Source organism: Musa acuminata, chromosome BXJ1-6 (genome assembly GCF_036884655.1).
Source record: "Musa acuminata AAA Group cultivar baxijiao chromosome BXJ1-6, Cavendish_Baxijiao_AAA, whole genome shotgun sequence".
NCBI classification, from domain to species: domain Eukaryota; kingdom Viridiplantae; phylum Streptophyta; class Magnoliopsida; order Zingiberales; family Musaceae; genus Musa; species Musa acuminata.
The window spans coordinates 13,373,068-13,398,199 of record NC_088332.1 but is presented as its reverse complement, the minus strand read 5'-3'; the positions used below and the strand labels follow the sequence as shown (position 1 = coordinate 13,398,199).

At 40.4% G+C, this 25,132-nt stretch overlaps 4 protein-coding genes across 5 annotated transcripts; 2 read left to right on the top strand and 2 right to left on the bottom strand.

Moving 5' to 3' along the window:
- Positions 1-544: 544 nt before the first annotated feature.
- LOC135676399 (transport inhibitor response 1-like protein Os04g0395600) lies at positions 545-3,637 on the bottom strand. The gene is made up of 3 exons (XM_065187527.1): positions 2,653-3,637; positions 1,604-2,099; positions 545-1,521 (listed from the first exon to the last, which is right to left on the bottom strand). The coding sequence occupies exons 1-3, from the start codon at positions 3,102-3,104 to the stop codon at positions 742-744; spliced, it is 1,728 nt and encodes a 575-aa protein (XP_065043599.1). The 5' UTR covers positions 3,105-3,637; the 3' UTR covers positions 545-741.
- Positions 3,638-6,885: 3,248 nt separating this feature from the next.
- On the top strand, positions 6,886-11,584 carry LOC135676398 (long chain base biosynthesis protein 2a-like). Its single transcript, XM_065187526.1, has 12 exons — positions 6,886-7,253; positions 7,385-7,450; positions 8,474-8,562; positions 8,824-8,969; positions 9,058-9,182; positions 9,291-9,384; positions 9,459-9,622; positions 9,796-9,957; positions 10,050-10,176; positions 10,299-10,465; positions 10,951-11,058; positions 11,156-11,584. Exons 1-12 carry the CDS (start codon positions 7,122-7,124, stop codon positions 11,243-11,245), a joined length of 1,470 nt encoding a protein of 489 aa, XP_065043598.1. The 5' UTR covers positions 6,886-7,121; the 3' UTR covers positions 11,246-11,584.
- Positions 11,585-12,302: 718 nt separating this feature from the next.
- LOC103988446 (basic helix-loop-helix protein 80) lies at positions 12,303-14,400 on the top strand. 2 transcript variants are annotated; one of them, XM_018827498.2, is made up of 7 exons: positions 12,303-12,825; positions 12,920-13,084; positions 13,180-13,245; positions 13,316-13,384; positions 13,467-13,547; positions 13,641-13,802; positions 13,911-14,400. In XM_018827498.2, exons 1-7 carry the CDS (start codon positions 12,469-12,471, stop codon positions 13,980-13,982), a joined length of 972 nt encoding a protein of 323 aa, XP_018683043.2. In that variant the 5' UTR covers positions 12,303-12,468; the 3' UTR covers positions 13,983-14,400. The 2 variants fall into 2 exon arrangements, with proteins under 2 accessions (XP_018683043.2, XP_009405249.2); XM_009406974.3 differs by having other exon boundaries at positions 12,304-12,825; positions 13,638-13,802.
- A 1,600-nt stretch (positions 14,401-16,000) lies between these two features.
- Positions 16,001-23,576, bottom strand: LOC135676397 (chaperone protein ClpC1, chloroplastic-like). The gene is made up of 10 exons (XM_065187525.1): positions 23,321-23,576; positions 21,822-22,435; positions 20,545-20,660; positions 20,342-20,464; positions 20,075-20,260; positions 19,536-19,751; positions 19,170-19,387; positions 17,854-17,929; positions 17,696-17,785; positions 16,001-17,518 (listed from the first exon to the last, which is right to left on the bottom strand). Exons 2-10 carry the CDS (start codon positions 22,381-22,383, stop codon positions 16,340-16,342), a joined length of 2,766 nt encoding a protein of 921 aa, XP_065043597.1. The 5' UTR covers positions 22,384-22,435; positions 23,321-23,576; the 3' UTR covers positions 16,001-16,339.
- Between the last annotated feature and the right edge of the window lie 1,556 nt (positions 23,577-25,132).

Sequence of the window (25,132 nt, the reverse complement as noted above, 5' to 3'; positions counted from 1 at the left end):
CATCTCCAATCCAAACGAAGAACATAACAAAGAGACTTGTAAGACTGCAATGTCCTGCAACCATGCCAGGCACAACTCCATTCATTCACCACAGTGGAGGAGCAGAGATAAGCACGTGGAAAGAACTCCCATCAGTTTCTGCTGAGGAGGAGACCAAAAGCCAACAGTGGATGGAATCATGAGTTCAATGGCAGGTGCTGCAAGAGAAGGCAAAAATTGGAGCTTTCTTCTACACACACCAAAGATGATGTGTGACAATACTAAGAGAAAAGCAATCCATGTTTGAGGCTGCATGTGTTGATTGCCATGGTGGTGGGTGTCACAAGAACATAGAGAGTGAAGTTATAGACAATTTCGAAAGAAGGTAATCTCATTTCCTTCATTTGAGTTAAATGGATATCAACAGGCAAGACAATAGATCCAAGGAAATGAAATCCATATTCTGAAACTGTACAAGAAGTTATAAATGCTTCATACTTTCGACACAAAAGATATAAAACTACCAAGTGAAAGCAAATCCAAGAAGAAAAAACCGAAATGCCGATGACTGTTAATCTTTTTCATCTACCATTAAAGAGAGAAAACAGCTACAAAGATTACATAAGAGCAAATCCACAAACTCGGGCTTCGATCTACAAAGCCAACCAAGCTAAACAGAGTATTGACAAGTAACACTTTCTCAATGTTAAAACAAACAAAACATCAGACGGACTTACAAATACAGGGCTGTTGTGTCTGATACTACAATGTCCAAACAAAATCTGGTGCATCATTTCTCGGCCCAGCAACAGTTCGATAAACATAAATCTTCTCCAACTTGTGGAGATCACTAAGATTTTCTTCAAACTCATAGGTTTCTTCATTTTCATTTATGATCTCCACGTTCAGCCTTGGCATCTTTGCCGCAAGAGCCTTGCAACCTCCCAGGGTGATGTCGCAGGACGACATCCAAAGGGATCGCATTGTTTCATATTTTGCCACATTTTTCAAGAGCGCAATATCGCCAAACGGGCAATCCCTTATTTCAAGTTTCCTGAGATTTTTGCATCCATTGAGCACGTAAATCATCCCCTTATCACTATCACCAGCAAATGCAATTGACAGCATCTCGAGACGTTCTGCGTACATGCCAATGTACAAGAAAACCTGGTCTGTTAAACGACCTGACAACGACAACCTTCTGAGGTTTTTACATGAACGCACGATTGCACCAAAACCTTCATCGAGTGGCTGATCAGTGACAGGGTCTGGCTTTCCAGGATCAAGGATGCATAATCTGAATCGTGTGAAATGTGGGCAATTTTTTGCGATGGTTATTAGTGCAGCATTTGTCATTTGGTAGCAAAAGTAAAGCAATGAGTTAAGTTTAGGACATCCTGAAGATACAGCAAGCAAACCTTCTTCAGTCACAGAAGTAGTTCCAGCACCATAGATGTCACACGGAAATACCCGCAACTCCTGCAACTCTTTACAAGTGGAGGCCACAACGGCTAATCCTTTATCCCCTATGCTATCCAACACCTGTGAAATGATCGGCCTATAGTTAGCATATGTTTCAGAGAGAAATTTCCATCATCTCAAAAATGAATTGACAAAATCTCACCCAGAGCTTTTGAAGCTTAAAACAAAGGCAAATTATCTTGATAAGGTCATCACCCTGAATTGCAGGAGCGTAGCTCAAGTTAAGAACAGTCAAGCTTGTGCAGACAGGATAGACTGCTCTAAGGCAGCAAGGAGAAGCATCCCAGAACCCTGACAAGTTCCTCAATGACTTGAATTTGGGGAAGGAATTCATGAGCATGTGATAAACATCGGTTCGGTGGTCAACTGCAAAAGATCCAGTTCCAAGGTCGACCAAGTGAGATGCCCGAGCAAGGATCTTGTTTAGTGACTCCACAGATACTGCAGGGCTAAGCTTCAAGCTCCTGAGATTTGGGCACCTAGCAACTAGCCTCTCCAGAGCACCTCCATTGACCTCCCCTTTAAGGCAACCAAAGTTTAGGGAGACCAGAGAAGTACAGGAATCAGGGAAGAAGCTGAGCCATTGGCACCCATGGTCTTCCACCTCATTTTCCTGTAAATCCAACTCCCTCAGACCTCTGATAAGCAGCAACAAAGCAAAAAACAAAAGAAAATGTTACCACCTTCAAGGATGCACTTTAATCAAATGGAAAGGCTAAATTTACTTCATAGTCACAAGAATTTAAGCCTAACACGTTGGCAGGTGATCACTTGTATATGCATCAACACATCTCAGGCTCACAAATGCAGCCGATTTGGATTCAAGGGAGCAAAGAAAGCAACTAATAATCAATTTAAATGCCTAAACAGCAACGGATAATCCAGATAAATTTCTGCATGAAGCAAAGATGAAAGCTTAGCAGCACAATATAGAAAAGCTCGGCAAAAATGCCGCTGCTTGAGAAAATGAATCCTTCAAATTCAACTCAACCAAAACACAGCAACGGGCTTATAAACCTTAGTATAGATGGAGATGCATCTGCGAAACATAGTAAAGATTCAACCTTGAACTACAGCAGCTTATAACATACAATCCCGAAGAACAATTCCAGCAGAGAGTACAGTTTCGAGATATGCTTGTTAAGGTAGACATTCGAATGAAACGAAGTCGAACACAGATAGGCAGCTCACCTGCAATATGTGGCAATCGCAGCAAGCCCATCCGTACTAAATCCTTCACAGCTAATGAGAACAAGTGACTTGAAGTTGGGAAAGGAGCGCGCAAGGAGCTCAAGGCCATCATCGGTGACCACCATTCTCTTCAGCCGCAGCTCCTCCAGACCAGGACAGAGACGCGCCGCGGCTACAATCCAGGGGAGCGCGAAGCCGCCCCAATCGTAGGGAACCAAGTTGAAGTCAGCGAAATGGGGCTTCCCCTTGACGCTCAGCGACTTTATCCCGGGGAACCTCGCCATCACTCGCTCGGGTCCGATGGCATAGCAGTTGCCAACAAACACAGTCCGGCGGCTGAGCCGCTCCACCTGATACCACGCCTTGCACACCGTCGACACCGTGTTCCGGTCGCGGTGTGACCCGACGAAGTCGAATATGTGCTCCACCACCTCCTCCGGGAAGTAAGTCATGGCTGAAGACTTCAACTAACGCAATCCTTCCTCACTTCTCCTCCCCCATTACGGAAGAACAAGAAACCGAAGAGATTTGGAGATAAACACTACCATAACTAGCGGAAACACTATAAACGAAGCAACAAAGCTTCCACCTTTTCACTGCCGATCCCCTTGACCACAATTTAACTTGGAAGCAAGCTCGGATCTACCCAAAAATGACAGAAAGGACAGTCCTTTCTTGAACAAACACATAGAAGATAAGTTTAGAGGGCGCTAAATCAAGCAAAAAACACTCTTTATTTTTCTCACTCAAATCACATCGGATAGAAACAAGGAGAAGATTTGGGGGGAAAACTCACTCGAATCACATGGAAAAACCCCAAAAGAAGAGAAAATCTAACGAATCATGAAAGAACAACACATGGAAAAACACCCAGCAACAAGTCTAAACTACTACGTAAAGGATAAAACCTAGACAGAGATCTAAAGAATGATGCAAAGGAAGAGGACAACTTCCGCTTCTCTTCTCTTTTCGTCTCATTTTTTTCTCGCTTTGCACGCTCCTTTAACCGGCGTTGAGAATCCGACGGTCAATATGTTTTGTCAGATTCCGTGGACAAGTACAAACCGTTCGATCTCGGTCTCCGGTCCTTCACCCACCGCTAGCGGATAAGGAGAGAAAGGAAAAAGATTAATGAAATTTAAAATATAAAAATTACTATATTATTGTTTTTTTATTTTTAATGATTAGGCGTGTCAGCGAAAAATAATTATTTAAATGGGTTTCTATTATTTTGAGGAGCGAATATTTCGGAGGGGGTGCAGAAGAATGGACGGCAGTGATCCGTTGTACCTGGTGATAACGAGAGATCGGACGGTGGAGATGCACGCCATCCCTCTCTACGATCCCTGCTGTCCTGGCAATAATTCCCCACTAATTGACCCAACGGTCACGTGGCAGACGTCGACGGTGCGTGATGTGACGCGCAGGGCGCCTGATGGACGGGTGCTGATTGCTGGTGGGAAGCGGACGAGTTGGTGGGGCCACCGGCCTTGTCGTTTGGCGAGGAGGAGTGAGCGTATGGGTGGGTCTGCCACCGGTGCCGTCTCGTCGGCAGCCGCAACGTGAGGGCGCGTACCCACGGTCACACCCACCTTGTGGTAGTGGTGGGGCCAACTAGTGGCATGGGCGGTGATTGGGTCGTGCCGTGGCTCCATTTCTGGTTGTGGTTTGGGCTGACAAGACGTGCACTCCATTGAAAATAGGGCGAATTTTCGGATTTTTGGAAAGTATTCTCATTTTCAAAAAAATAATAATAACATTTTTATTTAATATCTGAAATATTTTGATGTAACAGTCAGATACTTATCCTTTTTTTATATAGATCGATCTATATGATAAATTGATTTAATTACAATATTTTTTATATTAAATTATAATATTTTTAATAATAAAAATTATAACTAGACAAGTTCAACTTATCCATAATAAAAGTGAGAGAAAATAAATAGATGATTGAGGGTATTTTAGGTATTATATAAAAAAGTGTTATTAAAAAAATTGAAAATGGACACTTTTCAGAAAAAAAAAGAAAAAAAAAGAGAACCCACTCTAGAAATATTATTACATTTTATGCATGAAAAGTATGATTAGATGTTCAATTAAAAGATGATGGAGAGTGAGTGTGAAAGGCATCGCATTGCATTGCAGCACTGAAAACACCATTTGCTACAATTGCTAAGAGCAAGAAACAAGTGAAGGAGAATGTGATATCATTTGCACTACCAAAACATTGAGTCTGATGAACTATTGCTTCCACTGACATGGAAGAGTTTGGGAATCCCATCTTTGTTCATCTTGGTCTTATCTTTTAGTGCAGTGCAATGCAATGCAGAGGAGCAGTGAGTTGCAGGCTTTAGCTTTTGGAGATTTTTCTTTTGCTGATGTGATTGAAGTCAAAAGGGGCTTTATGACCTCTGGGAGTCTCTAAATCCTGTCTTTCATAACTTCCAAGGTATTGAAGGAGAGCTTTTCATATTCCTGTGCAAGAAAGTCATCAAAAATCTTCAACCAATGTCCCAAATTCTAAATAATAATAATAATAATAATTATTATTATTATTATTATTATTATTATTTTGCCATATTCTATGTTTTGTTTCTCTCTATAGTTCTTATCATTGTTGCTGCATCTATATTGTACATGAAGTATTTTGTATAATAAAAATATATGCATTAGAGTTCTTTTAGAAAAACTCCTTTCTAAACATTGGAAGCGTATGTCATGATTTAGTATTATATATATATATATATATATATATATATATATATATATATATATATATATATATATATATATATATATATAATCTGTGCAAAAAACTATAAATTGTGGTTCTCGAAAGACAGTCGGGACTGAATTATTAGATGATTATCTATCTTTAAAATTAAGTTAAATATTTGATATAAATAAAAATATTTACATCGATTGTCTGATGTCATATGGATCTCGAATCGATGAAAATATTTTATAATACAAAAAAAATATTTATTATTATAGTTAGAACACATTTTCGCTTAAAGTATTAGAGGAACTTTCATCGAATATGGTTCTACAATTAGTTTAATTATACAAAGTGTATTTGACCCTCAATTTGTATTTCAAATATGAATCGATATTTGAGAATTTGTTTTCAAATCACATCAAGCCTGAATGGTGGATTGAAAATATTCAGTTGCTAATGTCAATATTTATAGGATGATAATATATATATTTTTAATTTTTTTATGATTTTTATTTTAAAATGTAATATTATCAAAATGATTTAGTAAAAAAATAATATGATTTATAATTTCTATAAAAAAATTTATATTTATTTATATGATTCTATCTTTTATTTTTTTTATAAGATTATATATACTTATTAATTTAAATAAAATGTATTTATTTATTAGAATAAATAATAAACATATTAAAAGAATAAATTTATCACAAAAAATATTTAATATATTCAAAATATAATTTTATCAAACAACACCTATTATATTTATTACAATATAATTTTCATTTAGTGTTTATCAAACACTTAAAATATATAATCGATATTTTCTCCCAACTACATATTAACAATATAAATATATAATCGAACGCAGCAACAATCATCACTCAACTCATAGAAAGAACACATCAGCAAAACGAAACCACTTCCGATTTCTAGAAAGTTCCTCCGTCCAAGCAACCACGTCTGTCCGTAGGGTCGACGTGAAGCCTCAGTAGTTGCAAGAGTCAACCAAGTGTTCCCTGTCTTTAAGACGGCCGGTTCCAAAGTCAACCTTTCCATCCTAATGCTTCGGTAGATTGCAACTCAACTGACTAATTACTGCTTCACGTCCAAATGATGTTTGGTTTCTTAATTCATCCGAGAATTATCGTTTAACACAAAATTAATGATCGGAAAGGATCTTGCAGTCATCGAGAGAGACGATTGACCAAATGACATGGTTGACCGAGACCGGTTCGTGCAGGATTGGATCTTGGAAGGCGGCTTCGTTGGTTTACGTGCCGGCTTTGACCAAGTCGGGCGTATTGAATAGGTTAGATGGGATGCAGCATTGGATTTGACTGATGGAACCACTGACCTGCTTCGTAGCGTTGACTTACTCGAGTTCGACACCGTTGGGTCAACTCCTATGAGCTGAAAGTTTAATGCAGCCAGACGAGAACAGAAGAAAGACGGTCAATATTTGTGGTAGGTTTGAAGAGTATTCTCCCGCTTCACCTGTCAACAGTACCCCTCTCTCTCTCTCTCTCTCTCTTTCTCTCTTCTTACCGTCCACCCTACGTTTCAACGCGCGCTTTCTCCCTCTCTCTCTAAAATCCACGACGCCATTGATGACCGTACGCTCCATATAAACCCCACCGCCTCGCGCTCGTCATCCCCACATTGCCTTCGTCGCACCATCGAATCTGTAGTTCGCGCTCTCTTGTGAAGTCACTGCCGGATTTGGGAGCCGAACACCGGCGTTGGAAGGATGGTGAGACTACCGTACCTGACCGCGCTCACCACCCTCTTCAGTTACGGCCTCCTCTTCGCGTTCGGCCAGATGAGAGATTTCTTTCGGAAGCTCATCGATTGGTCCAAATCCAAGGGCAAGGACCTCAAGGTCTGTTCTTTGATCCATGACCCCCTTGTTTCGCAGCCCATTGCTGCGGTCTTGCCCTTTTTTTCTTTTGATCTTACGTTGGGTTTTTTTCGTTGTAATTGGGAATCCGGTTCGTTTTATTTTTGTGACAGGGGTATGCGCCCATCTGCTTAGGGCTCGAAGATTTCTACACCCGCCGGCTCTATCTCCGGATTCAGGTTTGTCCTTTCGGTTTCTCTTTCAATTCCTGAGTGTTCTTTCCTCTTCAAAACTTCGATTTGGGACGTTCTAGGGTTAAATGTTACATTGGATATTCTGACAAACATTTCCATGCTCACTTGATTTCCTGATAATATAAAACTTGCTGAGGGAAAACGAATTTAAGAACTGCTGAAAGCGCTAGGGTTTCATTTGCACGTTGCAGCAGTAAACTGCATTCCATGATGAAATTAATGACGGAAACAAATGGTAATTTTTGTTTCACCGCTAAAATTTGATAACTTTAGCATAAATATTTAAGAACGTAAAGAAAACACCTGAGAAAGCTTGATTGTTTTTCGAACTATATTGAAGATGATAGGATCTTGTTGTAACCTAGGCGCATGGTTTGTGAAGGAGATAAGTCTAAGTAGTTGACTAAATAAAGCCTATCTTGTCTAACAACACTTGCTTTAGAGTTTTGGCACCAACATAACATGACCAGAACAGTTTATCTGTATCTATGTTCCAACTTTTACTTATTTTGGCTTTCATTATAAGTAGCTATGAAAGCAAACTAGCAAGACATAGTGCTTCATTTCAAATATGAGATGACACACTCCTGAGCTACATGAGATTTTTTGCAAGCGTGCTGCAATCTTTACAATATAGGCAACATAAACATTCTTTAAATTTTAGCTTACTATGTGAATTTTGACATCCAGTATTTTGAATTAACCTCGTGTCCATCAACCAAGCTCATTACATGTTTTGAAGGATCCAAGTGTAAGAATTAGCTTGCATCGAGTCATTGTTTCTTTTTCTATTAGTGTTGTTCCTGATCTACTCTATCGAGGCTTTTAAGCCGGACGATATAAGCAAACTAGGATATCCAGTCTCCTATATTAGCCACCTCAAAACAAGGTTGATCTGCTGCAAATGAGTTGTTCATGCACATCATTTAATCAGCATGTCCTACTAAGGTTTTTGTTGGTAAGCTTCTAGTCTTTGAACAATTTGTTGATACCATTCTAATTTGGCAGGATTGTTTTAGCCGACCAATTGCGAGTGCACCAGATGCTTGGATCGATGTAGTTGAGCGTTACTCTAATGACCATAACAAGACGCTACAGTAAGTATTTTAATAGGTTTTTGAACTGTCAGAGACATGCAAGCTATTGTTATATAGAAAGCAGAGGTGGACCATGCATCTTATCTGAAACATACAGCATTTAGTCTCTCTTCTAAGGATATGGGAACTACAAATCCTTTTCTGAAAATAACATAGATGAGCAGACTTACAATTTGCTTATATTAGCAAGCATTTGAAAAGCTTTTTTGTAATTGAAATAGAAATGTGTTAAGATTTGATTATTTTTGTTACCTGATGCAGCCGGACCTCAAATACTACCAAGTGCCTAAATCTGGGATCATACAACTACCTTGGATTTGCAGCAGCAGATGAATACTGTACACCCCTTGTTATCGAGTCTCTGAAGAAATACTCAGCCAGTACCTGCAGCGTTCGTGTTGATGGCGGTAAGAATATTCTGCAGGTTATGTCAATTAGAAAAAAACAAATATTTAAAATTTTGGATTAATTTTATTATGCTTTGTTTGATACCAGGGACGACAAACCTTCACACCGAGCTGGAGGAACTAGTTGCAAGATTTGTGGGAAAACCAGCTGCTATACTTTTTGGTATGGGTTATGTGACAAACTCTGCAATTATTCCCGCTCTGGTAGGGAAGGTATGTCTAATTCCTTGAGTAACCAGATGGTTAAAAGCACTGGACTTGCAGTGATGAGATTCATATAGATTTTGCTATCCCACTAACACCAATCATGGCCATTCTCAGGGGGGACTGATCATTAGTGATTCTTTGAACCATAACTCTATTGTCAATGGTGCCCGAGGATCTGGTGCATCAGTGCGTGTTTTCCAGCACAATAGTAAGTTTAAAATGGTCAAATGTTATATTACCTCATTTTTCCTTGCTCTTAACTTACTTTTAAATGTTGTCTAGGCCCCTCACATTTGGAAGAGGTGCTGAGAGAGCAGATAGCTGAGGGTCAGCCGCGGACGCATAGACCCTGGAAAAAGATAATTGTTATTGTTGAGGGCATCTATAGCATGGAAGGAGAACTCTGCAATCTTCCTGAAATCATAGCAGTCTGCAAAAAATATAAGGTTTGATGTGTTACATGCTAATATTAGTTTCTGGTCTTTAATTCATATGCATCTCGAGAGAAACAGATACGAGAAGCGGATTTCTTTGCTTAAGCATTAGAAAGACTAAACTAATGGTTAAGAGTTCAAGAAACAAATTAAACAACGCTGAACAAACTTTTGTATGGAAACAGGCATACACCTACTTGGATGAGGCCCACAGCATTGGTGCTGTTGGAAAATCAGGCAGAGGGGTGTGTGAACTCCTAGGAGTCGATACAGCTGACGTGGACATCATGATGGGAACATTTACAAAATCATTTGGATCTTGTGGGGGCTACATTGCAGCATCAAAGGTAATCTTCTTGTTGGACCAAATTTCACAGAATCACAGATAAGAGTCGGGCCAGATTATAATGTAGTTCCTAAATCCTTACGTCTTATGCAGGAAATCATTCAGTATCTGAAGCACACGTGTCCTGCTCATCTCTATGCTACTTCCATGTCACCACCTGCTGTGCAGCAAGTTATATCTGCAATTAAGGTTATCCTTGGTGAAGATGGTTCAAATAGAGGTACTTAATTTTATCACATGTGATGAATATATATTTATTTATTTTATTTTGTTACAGGCATCTTTTTTTACATTTATTGAAGCATAAAAAATTCTTACATGTGGTTTGTACGACCATACCAGGAGCCCAGAAACTTGCAAGCATCCGTCAAAATAGCAACTTCTTCAGGTCAGAACTTCAGAAAATGGGATTTGAGGTTCTTGGTGATAATGATTCTCCAGTAATGCCAATAATGCTTTACAACCCAGCAAAGATCCCAGCATTTTCAAGGGAATGCCTTAGACGGAATGTAAGTGTCATGCGATTTCTTGATGGTTTAATCATGATTGATAGTGGTATACTCAAACTTCAGTATGTGATTTTTTTCTTCGATGAGTCGTATATATATGTTGTGCTTGTGCTTGTGTCGTTTCCAATACTTTAAAGCTATATTTTCATCAAGGATATGTTGACACATGGAGTTAGTTCTTCAGGTAGAAATATCAGTTGAATGCACAATTAGATGCCCATATGGGCATTAAGGTGGTTTTGCATGCAACAGTTGCAACTTTAATATCATTTACTAGAGGGAATTAGCCTTTAAGCACCTGTATGTTTAATACCTTTTCTCGTTAATGAGATGGCACTTTGATGTGTATGCACATTCAGCTTCAGGTTCTCTTCGCCGTAGTATTCTATGTTCAAATTTTCTTGCTCTTTTTCATGGCATTAGTTATAAATTGCCCCTTTTTTCCTTTCAACTGGTGGATAACAATTATTCCGACAACATTGTAGGTTGCGGTTGTGACCGTTGCATTCCCTGCAACGCCTCTTCTTCTTGCAAGAGCTCGAATCTGCATATCTGCTTCACACACCAGAGAAGACCTGATGAAAGGGCTGGATGTAAGCAAATATCATACACAATCTTCCTTCGAATGATCAAATTTCTTGAATAAATAGTTGCCTCTGTTATATTCATATCTTCGTTATGCAACTCCAGGTTATCAGCAAAGTTGGAGACCTCGTGGGCATCAAGTACTTCCCTGCAGAACCTCCCAAGCATGTGGAGCAGGACAAGAAGACACTGTAGTAGAAGAAGACTCAGTTGTTGATCCACTGGAAATCATGCCACCGGCGACATCTTGGGTCGCATCAACCTTGTGCCTTGTCCAATTTTCTTTAAAGTGGGTCTACTTCTTGGGTTGTTTTCCGGAAGTTGAGTTTATTTGTCCAGCTGAAATTGCTTGTTTGAGTCTCTAATATGATCCATGTACAGGTTTAGTAAGTTGAGTGTGTTGTTTTTCTTATGATGTGGTCAATATCATCTCAATTTTTTGATGTAATAGTCTAGTAATCTAAGCTACAGATTATTTTCAATGTACTCTAATAAAAAATTGGTGGAATTCAAAGATATATATTTCGACCCGAATTATGTTTGAGAAATAGTACTGTCTGGATCAAGGAATTTGCCTTTTCTATGCTATTATTATTCATTGAATGTCAGGTGAGAAATCTGTATACATATCAAGGTTCGTTGTACCATATCATTTCGGTATTTCGACCCGGGCTCGGTATGGTACGGTACCGATGTACTGGGTAGTAAATCAGGGCGTATCAAACGGTACACCCTGGTATAGTATCAAGTAATTTTATACGTTTTTCATATTGTAGCAGTGTAGAGTACTGTAGCACTATAGCGATGCCGGACGATCCGCATACCGGTAACCTGTTGGACCGGTACGTACCGCCTGATATGGGCGGTATACTTCGGTATGAGATACATATAATCATGATTTGTATTCGAGAAATTAGATGTTACTAAATGATTATAAATTGTTAAAGCTTCGAAAAGGAAGTTTTTGAGGAATTAGTATTACATCTTTTCAGAGATGACTGATACTCCAATTTGTCCTTCATCTGCAGGACTAGCAATGGACTGCAATTCCACAGTCACCCAACTCCATATCTCCTTTGCTCATATGGGTTGGTAACTGAGCCCCATTTGCATTCAATTAAATTACAGGCATCTGAGGTTTCAGTGCCGAAGGAAAAATGAATCCATAATTGTTCTCAGTCAATAAAGATCAAACCAGTCAAGCCAAGTCTCTGTAGGTGCTATTAATGGCCATCCTCTCCCACCCACTACCCATTGGCTTTATAAGGACTCAATTGCTCACATCTGTGGATGCTCTCCTCTTCCTCTCACGGAAACCCACCTTGCTTCACCGCTGCCACTGACCTCTGATCTATTTCCTTTCTTCTTCTTCTTCTTCTTCTCTCCCATACGTCGGCATCATTTCGCAGCTCTACACAATGGCATTCTCATACCATGAGCATAATCACCCTTCCTTTGTGGAGTTTGCCCATCTTCCATGCACGCCCACCGAGATTCCCTTCCTCCCACAGCAATTGGGAGACGTGACGACAAGTGCTTCCTCTTGCTTTCTCGACTGCTACTCGCAGCTGCCGGTAGCCGATGCCACTGGCTTCGGTAGCAGCGGTTCTCTTGACATTGCCGGTTTAAAGCCTCCTTCGGTTGCTAACCAAGTTGGTCACGCACCAATGGTGGGCGAACCCAGTGACGGCGTGGCCCCGCAGCCACAAGGATCTGGAGAAAAGAAGAGAAAGATCGACAAAGATGAGACCAGCTTGATCACCGGTCGAGCCAAGGTAATAATAGCATCAGGAATCATCTGCTGTGCTGTGGGTTTTCGTTGATGGCGAACTGAGCTGTGGTTTTCTTTTGTGTTGTCGTGCGAATTAGGAAGGCAAGATTTGCAAGCAGAGAAGGCTAAGGGAAACCGACGACAAGAAACCTAAAGCCGACGACACGAAAGCTTCGAAGACTTGCGGGGAGTCTCCCGCGGGGTATATTCATGTAAGAGCAAGGAGAGGTGAAGCCACGGATAGCCACAGTCTCGCCGAAAGGGTACGTACACAGGGTCTCTTCAACAGCATCCTCTCGCCAATTTGGATATCGTTCTTGCAATGGTAATGGCTTCGTTCACGGTGCTTGGCTTTCAGGTGAGAAGAGAGAAGATAAGCGAGAGGATGAAGGTGTTGCAGAGTCTCGTTCCCGGCTGCGAGAAGGTGCGGATGTTGAATCTTCTTCTCCTCATATGCTTTCTTTAACCTCTGTTCTATCATCATTACCGAGTAGGTTACTGGGAAGGCACTCATGCTGGATGAGATCATCAATTATGTGCAGTCCTTACAGAACCAGGTCGAGGTAAGCCAAGGTCAACAATGAGTTGACAGCAGCCTCCTCCTTCCACGGCATAAGCTAACCCAATCCGATCACCTGTCTCCAGTTTCTCTCGATGAAGCTCGCTTCTCTCAACCCCATGCTATACTTTGATGCAGACTCTGATGAGTACATGAGCCAACCAGAGGTAGGCTAATCAAGGAGCACATCGATCTCTGTGCTCTGTTGCTGGACACAAGTCTAACATGTTGGTTTCATGTTGATGGGTAATTGGTAGAAGATGATGAAGCTGCAGAGATCAGTGGGAAGCATGCCACTGCCAATGTCATCATCTACTGTGCAAGCCAATCAACTTCAACCCATAGCTCTAGAGAATGGTGAAGTGATGAGACAGTCAGCACATTTTTTCCTGCAGGGCCAAGGGACCACTCCCTTTCCTCAGGTTTGATGATCCTTTCATCCGAAAGCTCATATATGGTTTGGTTTGACACATTATATGAGAACAGAAGTCATGTCCCCAATTACCAAAGTCAAGACCATCTTTTTCCAGGGTCGTAGCAGTTACATGATGCAGGCCATGGGCGACCAAAGAGAGGACACCAACTCTTCTTCCTTCCAGTAGTCAGTTGCTCGGTGAGAGAGAGAGTTGATGGGTCTTCGTTCCTCAATGGAGATTGCAAAGTAGGTGTCTGAAGAAGAGGAAGAAGAAGAAGGTGAAGCTGGGGAGAGAAAGGAGAGCCGACACAAAATAAAGAGCAGATCTTGGGAGGATCTTTGCTGTTGGCCTATTGGACCACTGGGATGATTCACAGATTCCGAGAGAGGTAGCTGATGTAGGTGGAAAATAGTAAAAACTATGTTTACAACATTGTCTGTCAGTAATCTTACAGTGTTACAGTATGTGAGAGGAGATGAGAAGAGAGAGAGAGAGAGAGAGAGAGAAGGAGAGGGTGGTCATTTGCATCATAGGATGCTGACATGACAGCCGTAGAGTTTGCCTTTGGTCTCTGTGAATAATAAGTTCCACCTTTTGCTCTGAAGTCAGTGACTTCCTTCTGCAACTATTTGGCTCGGTTTGAGCTGCCGAAATCCATGTGAGGTCTCATCGAGCAAATGAAATCTTCAGAGAAACTTGGAAACGAGAACAGATCACATCACAAAAACTATTCCTAGTCAATGAGCTTTGTCGAGGAGACAACAACGTCAACTTAATTGCTTTGTTTGCCGACAAAACATCATTCAACCCATCCACAAACGCGAACGCACTTTACGATTGAGATCCATGCATGCTTGATTGGAGCCATGGATGTTGGGGTTTTCGTCCTTCCTTGCGTGTCATGCAGCAGAGGAGTCGAGTCTGGAGGAATGAATGCAGTGCGCAAGGAAATGATATCTACTTGAAAGGAGCCTACGCTGAAGAAGAATCGACTCGTTGTTTAGGTCACACGTCAATCCGATGGACTGCGACGCGTATCCTTCGACGTGCTTCCATAAGCATCTCTGCGTCGGCATCGTTTGAGCTTTCCACCCATCAGAATCATCAACGCCAAAGCAGGGAGTCATGATCTCCATGGCCAGCGATGGCAACCTCACCGTGACACCGCAACAGGCTCTCTGGGTGTGGATTACTTGCACCATTCAATGCTTCTGCTGTTTCCCGGGACCGGAGGATGGGATGGTGGGGGGAACTCGGGCTGCGGCCCGGCCGACATGGGTCGGTGGCCGATCCGGGTTCGGTAGCGACCGATGGGGCCGGGAACCGAAGCGGCGGCCGAGGTGGAGCAAGCCGGCAGGCGGCATGGCGTGGAGTGTGGCGTTGTCCATAAGAGGAAGAGGTCTCCGCTTGGGGAAGACGACAGAAGGTCGTAAATGTCGGATGATGTCCTTATGCGAGCCTCCCTTCTTGTCCATGAAACTGCACGCCCCTCTCATCCCCCACATGTCCATGTTCTTGATTTGTCCTTCCATCCCTCGTTGGCGTCCGTCGTCTCTAAACCACACCACACCACTCCACTCCACTCCACACCAATCAATCTCTCTCTCTCTCTCTCTCTCTCTAGGAAGCCTTAAACTCAGTATACAGTAATATGCTCTAACTTCTATTTCATTCTAAATTAAGTATCTTATAGATCATATAAAGGTTAACGTTCTGAAAGAGATTGAGTGCATTGTCGCTGCATTGAGATCATATAAAGGTAGGCAGAGTGCATTGTAGATGAACGACGCGTGCATTTTGTCTGTCCGATATCCATTTAGATTTCTGGCCTGAAGCCCTAAAACTGGCTGACTTATATTTGGATGCGATGAGAGGTGTCGCTGTAGGTTTGTGGAGTCCATTCACTTTTGGACTGTCATAGATAGTGTCACGTTCGGAGCCTATAAGAAGTAGTTAATTGGTTCATCAATTTTGTTTGATGATAATTATATGTTAAGTTAAACTCACAAAGTATATGAATCAGAGATCGTTTCTTGGGATTATGTTCAGGTAAACTCACAAAGTATATGAATCAGAGATCGTTTCTTGGGATGACTCACTATCGAGTCATCTCCGAAGAGGAGGATTAGTAAGTCGATATAAATGAAGAACCATCGGAAACTGGGTGGAAAGCATTGTTGCACAGTTGGTGGATTCCAAGTAATTATTTCATGTAATGAAAACACATTAATAGGAAGGAAAGGCCAGCAGATACAGATGTATGAGAACATGAATCACACAAAAGTGTCACAGCCAGTTTTGGCTAAAACAATTAAATTTGGTCCAAACTATTTAAATCTTTTGAAGACAACCTGCCATCTGGTTTTTGTCGAAAATTTTTTTCCTATTAGTGCCCTGCCATACGAACGGCAACTGGATGTCGTAAACATGAAGATCAAACGGTGTAAGAAATTGAGCAGCAACACTTTACCTGCTGCTTCTACAAGGATTAGTAACCTGCAGCTTGGCATTTCACCACAGAGATGCAGATGATGTTGTCGATTCTATCTGGGAATGGCTTCAGGTGTTGATTCCGGCGCGCCACTCCCACCACTGAGAACTGTAACGTTCCCATCGAAGTCGACATCCACAATTGCCGAGTCTCCCTCCTTAATCTCCCTGGCTAGCATTTTCTCAGCCAAGCTATCCTCCAGTAGTCTCATTATGGCTCTTCTAAGGGGCCTAGCCCCATAACTTGGGTTGTAACCTTCCTCCACCACCCTATCCTTAAATCTCTCCGTCACTTGAAGTTTTATATCCTTCCCTTTCAGCCTGTCAAATACCTCCTCGAGCATTATATCAGCAATCTCCTTGACCTCCAGTTTTGTAAGCTGTCGGAAGACGATCATTTCGTCTAGCCTGTTCAGGAATTCTGGCCGGAAGTACTGCTTCAACTCTTCCGTGACAAGGCTCTTGATTCGGTTGTAGCTGCTGTCCTTCTCATCATAGTCGAGATCAAAACCAATTCTACGCCCTCCCTTCTCGATCACACTACTCCCGACATTGGAGGTCATGATCAGGAGGGTACTCTTAAAATATACTGTTCGCCCTTTGCTATCGGTCAACCTCCCATCCTCTAAAATCTGAAGCATCATATTGAAAACATCAGGATGGGCTTTCTCTATCTCGTCAAAGAGAACAACTGTATAAGGGCGACGACGAACAGATTCAGTAAGTTGACCACCCTCGGTGTAACCAACATAACCAGGTGGGGATCCGATGAGTTTGGATACGGTGTGCCTCTCCATGAATTCACTCATGTCCAGTCGGATCATGGCTTCCTCAGAGCCAAAATAATAGGAAGCTAGTGACTTTGCCAACTCTGATTTACCAACACCAGTTGGACCAGAAAATATGAAGCTGGCAATTGGACGGTTGGGATTCTTGAGACCGACACGAGCTCGCCGGATGGCACGGCTTATAGCTTTGACAGCCTCGTCCTGGCCAATGACACGCTTGTGGAGGGTTTCTTCCATCTTGAGGAGGCGGTCAGACTCGTCGGTGGAGACTTTCTCCACAGGAATTCCAGTCCAGGAAGACACAATGTGCTGGATGTCTGCTTCTGTCACCACAGGACCTGACTCACCAGCCTCGCTCTCCGCTTTGCTTCTCTCTTTCCCCTTGTCAATTAGGGCTGAGATCTGAGCCTTAAGCTCCATCTCCCGATCACGCAGCACCCCTGCCTGTCAAAAAAACCGAATCAGATAGATACTTTAGGATCACATATCTAGGAGCAGCTACAGGATACACAAACGTTACCAGGTATTGTTCAGTTATACTACTTAAAATACACGAATAAGATGTACTCTTAGCGCAATCAAATGATAATATTCAAAAATAAATTGAAACAATTGATGTACCTTTTCAAAATATTGGCAGCGGACCGCCTCATTTTTTTCTTTTGTAATCTGCCTTAGCTCTCTGTCAAGTTCTCTGGCGTCCTCAGGAAGCTGTCAAGAACTAGTTTTGCTTAAAACACAATTGGCAGAACATCAAACTAGAGAGTATAATACCTTACCTTTGCATGACGAAGCCGAACACGAGAACCAGCTTCATCGATCAAGTCAATTGCTTTATCAGGCAAGAAGCGGTCACTGAAGGCACAGCAAAATGTATAAGAAATGTTTAAGTGTATAAGAATAACCGTTGCATTAGTGACAGAATATGAAGTCTTCTGAAAATAGAAAGGGTTTGCACTGTTCCATGGTCATTTCTTTTCATCTGTTAAACCAAGACGAATGAAGAAGACTAGAATACTCAAAACACTCATAGGATAGCACAGTAAAGCACAAGGGAAGAACTACTGACTTCAGAAAATGTCACTAGGAGAAAAAAAATATAGCAGTGAATATCAAAAGAAGGTGTTGTGCAATCATCAAAGTTCATCAAGAGTCAATTAGACACATCAAAGCTAAATCAATGAAGAGTCATTAAAATTCCACCATGGATGATATTTTTCTTCTCCAACATCAAAGAAAAAAAATAAAGAGAGAACAATACCAGTGGAGTCATTAAAAACTATCATCCATCATTTGGGTGTTAAATCTCCATGCTTCTAATACATACATAAATCTTCAACCATTTACTTGCTTGTTTTTTAATCAAGCTTAAGAACCAGAATCTTCTAGTACTTGTTATTTTTTTTATACTTCTGTTATAATTGTTCTAGGCTCAACTTGCACTAGTATCTTCTAGTGTCATATAAGTAAATTATATGACACTAACAGCAAAATGAACATTTGTTAGGAAATTAATTAGATCACTACATTTCAATTCATTCTCATAGGCAATAAATGCCTCATATCTAAAGAAACCGAATCCAATAACAAGATAGTATTAGTTTGAATCAACTAGAATATTATTATTCTAGCATTAGAATAGACAATTCATGTGCACACTGAACAAAACATGTAAATGTTGAGGCTCCAGAATTTCACTGTTTTACTCATCAAGCTAGCAAAAAAAGTTCTTATCCAATGAATCCTCATCACCTTCTTCTTTTAAAGAATCTTACAACCACTCCATCTAATTTTTTGTTTTTCAGTTGGAGATTTCACCAGTACAAAACAAGAGGTTAGCAAAAATATAACAACAAAAGAAAAGAACTATATGAAATATTTACAATCCATTCCAAGTACCCAATGAAGTAAACAATGAGTAAAGAACAAAAGTAGAACAGTATTATTTAGGCATTCATGCTTCCATCCATAGAGATAAGGGGAAGAAAATAGAAGTTACAAAACATCCAAAATATTTAGTTGCGTAAAACAAGTAGAGATAATGATTGTAAGATTTGGATAAGTAAAAAGGACTGTTAAAACATAGCTCACAGACCTAATATATTGATAGGACAACTGAGCAGCAGCAACTATAGCTTCATCAGTGTAACAGAGTTTGTGGTGAATCTCATATCTTTCACGAAGCCCTCTAAGAATTTGAATTGCTTCATCTACTGTTGGTTCCGGTACTTTTACAGGTTGAAAACGTCTTTCCAGAGCAGGATCTTTCTCAATATGTTTCCTGTATTCATCGAGTGTTGTCGCTCCAACACACTGAAACAAATTAGCCAAGGAATCACTGCCTTAAGTCATTAAAAGCTTAAAGCTTTCCATGAATGAAAACAACTGGTTCATAACATATGAAGAGAGATCATAGATGATGAAACAAAGGAAAAAAAAAACACAAATGCATACACTATACCTGCAGTTCACCTCTTGCAAGAGCTGGTTTCAAGATATTGGCAGCATCTATAGCACCTTCTGCTGCTCCTGCTCCAATTAATGTATGTACTTCATCAATGAAGAGTATTATGTCATCACTTTGTTTAATTTCATCCATCAACTTCTTTAATCTTTCTTCAAACTCTCCACGATATTTAGTACCAGCGACAAGAAGCCCCATATCAAGGGTAATCACCTACATTTAAAGTTAGTGTTAATTATAACAAATTTAAAGACAACAGTGATACAGACAGGACAGTCTTGCAACCAACATGAAATATTCTTCAGCTAACCAGACATATGCTATTAAACAAGGACAACGTCATACTGAAGCACAGATGAAAATTTTGACAAGAAGAAGCAATCTCAATAAAGGAAGCACGATGAAGCCTATGGCACAAGGAATCAAGATATACGAGCTGACGATATGAGGCAAGGGCTTAGATGAACCTCAACCTACAACTACAAGGATACATTATGCATATAAGTATAAAATGAAGAGAAAAAAATCCAACAAACCTTTTTTCCTTCGATTGTTTCTGGAACATCTCCATTAGCTATACGCTGGGCAAGTCCTTCTGCAATGGCGGTCTTTCCAACACCGGGCTCCCCAATAAGGCAAGGATTGTTCTTCGTACGCCTTCCAAGAATTTGTGTAACACGTTCTATCTGCTCCTGCCTGCCAACAACTGGATCAAGTTTGCCCTGCAGTGTAATTATCTGACTTAGATGATTGTTTTGTAATAACAACCAGGACGAAACAGAGTGGATGGCAAGAAAGAATACCTCCTCAGCCAACTTTGTCAAATTAGTTCCATACTCCTCAAGAGTAGGCATTTTATTGCCACTGCTTCCCCCCCCAACCCCAGCACCTACAGCTTCAGTGCTTTCACCAACCATTCGAATTACCTATTCCATAATGAGCTCAAAATTCACATCACTATTAAAAATTTACAGCAACGAAGAACATGGACTAAACAAAAATTTGCCTGGGTTCGTATGTTGCTTGGATCAGCTCCGAGACTCTCAAGCACACGAGCAGCTACACCTTCACCCTCATGAAGAAGCCCAAGAAGCAAATGCTCAGATCCTATATAATTATGACCTGAAAATTCACCAAAATATGTGAATCAGTCAAACTTAACACACAGGGAAAAGAAGAAATGCATTCATGTGATCATGCTTGTTAACAGCGTCTATCTGCAGAATTCATGGATAAATGTTGCCGGAGTGATTCAGAAGGCATGAGAACAAACATCCCCTTAGGAAACAACAAGCATTCTGTGGGGAGACAGTTAATCCGTTCTAGTCAGGGTTTTGGGGACAGCTAAAATTAGAGGTTACCACAGTGGTTCTTAGCATGCACATATGTATCGAAGGCAATGATGTCCTTGTAGAGATGCTGGGTTATCCAGAAATTCCAGAAATCTTTGTATAAATAAATGAAGTATACCACCACAGAAATCAAACACATTGCTGAAAAGCTCATAATGTATATGACACCGTCTATGTTGCCAGAAACTGGTCACAAATGGGTGAGATGCTGGTGCAGGTGCAGAAAATGGCAAAATTTAAAAACATAGGTGCACTCGTTTGGTTCAGTGGCTGAAGTGGCATTGTGACATATTGGCAACAGTAAGAGTGAGTGCGGGCAAAGCACCATATGGCTGGAGGAATCCAGGCCGGCTAAGGCAGAAATGCAATGCAATGGCAACAGTGATGGTAGTGTGGCAGTACACCGTATGGCCACAGTTATCCATTGGTTTTGTTCGGTGGGAAGTTCAAAATTCCATTGGTTTTGTTCCAATGAAGTGAACCAGAAAACACCCTACTTATATAAGTCCATTTCCTAGATTAAAGGGAGTGGAAATTGTATCAATCAGTTAACAGATTCAAATTATGTTGTCAGTCATTTAAAGCTTTTGCTTTGAAGTTGATGGTATTTCAATGCTGAATTATATATTTTATTATGTTTCACCTCTTACTTTGACTGCAAACTAAACAAAAGTGCACTATATTCACGTATAGTAAACTGCATTTCTAACATGTCCTGAGTTACATGAAAAAACAAGGGCACTAAGATTGCATGGTCATTTGAAAGGGAAATTTGAAATGAACTAGAAACAGAGCAGCATATATTTACATTAGCAAATCAGAAGATAGGTGATCATCAGTATAATGCTTTCAACAAAGTATTACAAGTTTATAGAAACAGGAGTTAAATGACAGGTTTAAGACAAAACTGTCTGCAGGACAGTTTAAGTACCAAGTTGACGAGCTTCCTCTAAAGATAGTTCTAAAACACGCTTTGCACGTGGTGTAAAAGGTATCTCGACAGCAACAAATCCACTTCCCCTTCCAATAATCTTTTCCACTTCCACACGGGCATCCTTAAGATTAATTCCCATTGATTTCAAAACTTTTGCGGCAATACCAGTCCCTTCACCAATAAGGCCTAACAATATTTGCTCTGTTCCAACAAAGTTGTGGCCTAGACGTCTTGCCTCTTCTTGAGCAAGCATGATAACTTTAATTGCCTTCTCCGTGAATCGCTCAAACATAGCTTTAGTGACTAATCGAGTGGGTCTTCCCCGTGGGTTAGTTATATATCCTGAAACCACTGAATGAAAATCCTGTCGATGTCTTGAAGAGAACAAGTTATCTGCAACTCGCAAGCCTGCAAACCCTTGCAGTCTTAAGGGATGCATTCGCAGCTGGCATATCATTCTGTCACCCCTTTTAGCCTTTCCAGAACCTTGAAGCTGACTGTGGCTCCTGTTCATGATGACAGCAGGAAGAACTGCCGACTGAACCAAAGAACCAGCCATCTCTTCTTCTAATAATTAATAGGAGACAAATAAACTTAGGTGGTGGCAGTACCTGCAGGCAACAAGATATTGTTAGACATGAATATTAGCACCTTCTTATATCAACAAATTATTATCTCAGATAATTGACCACATAGTGACTAGTACTATTGGAGATCTCAAGCTTAATGCCTGAAGGTAAAAGGTAAAAGGAAAAAGGAAATGCCATAAGGTGACAGGTAAAATTTAGACAAACAAGAATGGTAACTTGTGATTTTTTTTCCCAATCTCTACCACACTCACTCCTTTTGCATATGATAACTTATGATCTGTCTCCATACTCTTTCAATCTTTTGAAATTATTTCAAAATTACAATTTACCAAACAAACTTTTGTTTATGTTCTCAAGAATATTTTTTGAGGAATACTTTCTTAGGAATGCATCCGTCGGATTGAGAATAAGTATGGATCGATAACAATGCTAAATAATATTTTCTCTAGTTTGAGATGAATTAGTGCCACGATTTAGAAAGAGAGAAAATCAGAAGAAGCTCAATCCAAGCTTTCTGGCACCTCAAAAAACATAACCTTTTCCTTGAAAAGTCTTGAACAAACATTAAGCGACCTAGAATGACATTGTCGCTAAAAACCTAATACACGATACATGTAATCATTAACCAAAAAAATGCCCTGATGCTCCCAAAGCCTCCCAAGTTCTACGCCAACCAGACACTTGAATTCATTGTCTACACTATATATCATCCAAGAAGAGATATTGGTATAAACCATGTGCAAGACAACAATTTCAACTACAAAATAGCTACATCGCATGAGTTAAATGCTATTTACAGAACATCGTTGCGTCCGATCACATGTAAATCTAGATTCCCAAGAGCAACCCAATGCAAAATAAGGAAATGGGAGATCAACAAGATGATGGAAGCAGAAACATAACAACCCAAGAACAGAATCGCCGGAATGCCTCCGCGAGGATCAATCGACACAACGACGACTCATCACCGACATTGGCAATCTTTGAGCTAAACAAGCAGATGAAATCATAGACGCGATGAAATCTGGCGCTGACCGAGTAAACGAACCCTAAGAGCAGATGTAAGGGAAGGTGAGGAGAAGCGGACCACCCGTCACCCGTCCTTTCGTGACGAGGGGACGAAGGGAGAGGAGGCGGCGGCGAGGACGCCGAGAGGAGCGCGGCACATTTATATCTCTTCCCAGAAGACCTTCTCTGGACCACTAAAACCGTACACAATTTGTACCTTCTTAGTGATTGGATCTACCAATGATCTATACGATGCACGAGGAGGTCGCGTCGTGGGTACAAAAACCGTGTTGGACGTCATCAATGATACGGTGAAAGAAAGCGATCGGTTGCGTGACGATTCGCGTGACGAGGAAATCGGGTCTTCCCATGGCCCGCTCAAGTGGATCCCATTACTTGACGGATGGCAGTGATGAATCCGAATCCGCTAACCCGTTAAAAAGGCTATTTTTTACCTGTCAAAATAATTGAGCTCACACCAAATCCAATTCATACACATTTGGTTAAATTATGATGGCTCAACATTTTGTTTGAGATATTATTTCTCTATTTAATTAAGAAATCATTGACATAATCATCCAATTAACTTACATCTTTTTTATATATTTCTATAATATTTTTAATATTATTTGTTTTGTTTCCCTTATCACAACTCATTTTATATGCTATCGCTCCCAACATTGCAACTCGTGTGGGTTTGAAGGCCTAATGGGCCGATTAATGACACCATTTAATTCGGGCCACATAGCGGCCCAACAATTCAAACACCAGAGACCATTAGGAGCCCAATGGATACAAATCCAATTCAATTGAATCCATCTTTTATGTCCCTTAATTCCACCCGACTTTGGCAATTCTGATATATAGTTAGCTAAAAGATAATGTTACTTTGGATTATTAGAATTTGGACATGGAGATCTGTTTTGGAGGTCAATTAGTGTAGAATTGAAGAATATGTTATGAAAGGGATGATTCTATTCATTGAAATGATAAGTATTTATGCAGGTCTTAATTGAAAGATTTCCCATGATCAAACACTCAAATCAGGTAATCAGATTACCTATTCAAATCTATGATTAATCTTCAAATCATAGATTGATTGAGGATATAAGGAAGCAGAGATGTTATTCCATTTGTGTTTCTATCATGATCTTCTATTAAGCCCCTGTAAGATTAATCTTCTACCAATGATGTTAATCTTGGACCGATGTAATTGAAATGTTTTACAGGGGAGAGGCTTTGTGAGGAAGTCTGCTAGTTGATCAGAAGTATGTACATAAAAAATATGTAATTGATGATTGATAACTTGATCTCTAACGAAGCAAAAAATCGATGATAATATGTTTCATGCATGAGTGGAACACTAGATTGGCTCATAGATAGGTGGCACCGACATTATCATAGTATATTATAAGAGTTGATTTGGAGGTAATGTTAAGTTTCTACATTAGATTGGTGACCCAATTGAGTTATGCAGTGGTGGCAATGGCTTAGTATTCAGTTTCAGTGATTGATCTTATGATTTTTTTTCTCTTAAAACTTAAACTAATTGGACTTACCTTAAGGAAGACAATATAGGATAACGTAAACACCCTATCATCAATGTTGTTTGCTCAATCATCGATGAATGTATGAAGATGAAGTGATGAGTGTTTATGAAGAAAAAGTCTATGATTGAGAGTCTTATTTAGATACCGTGAGACTCGTTTT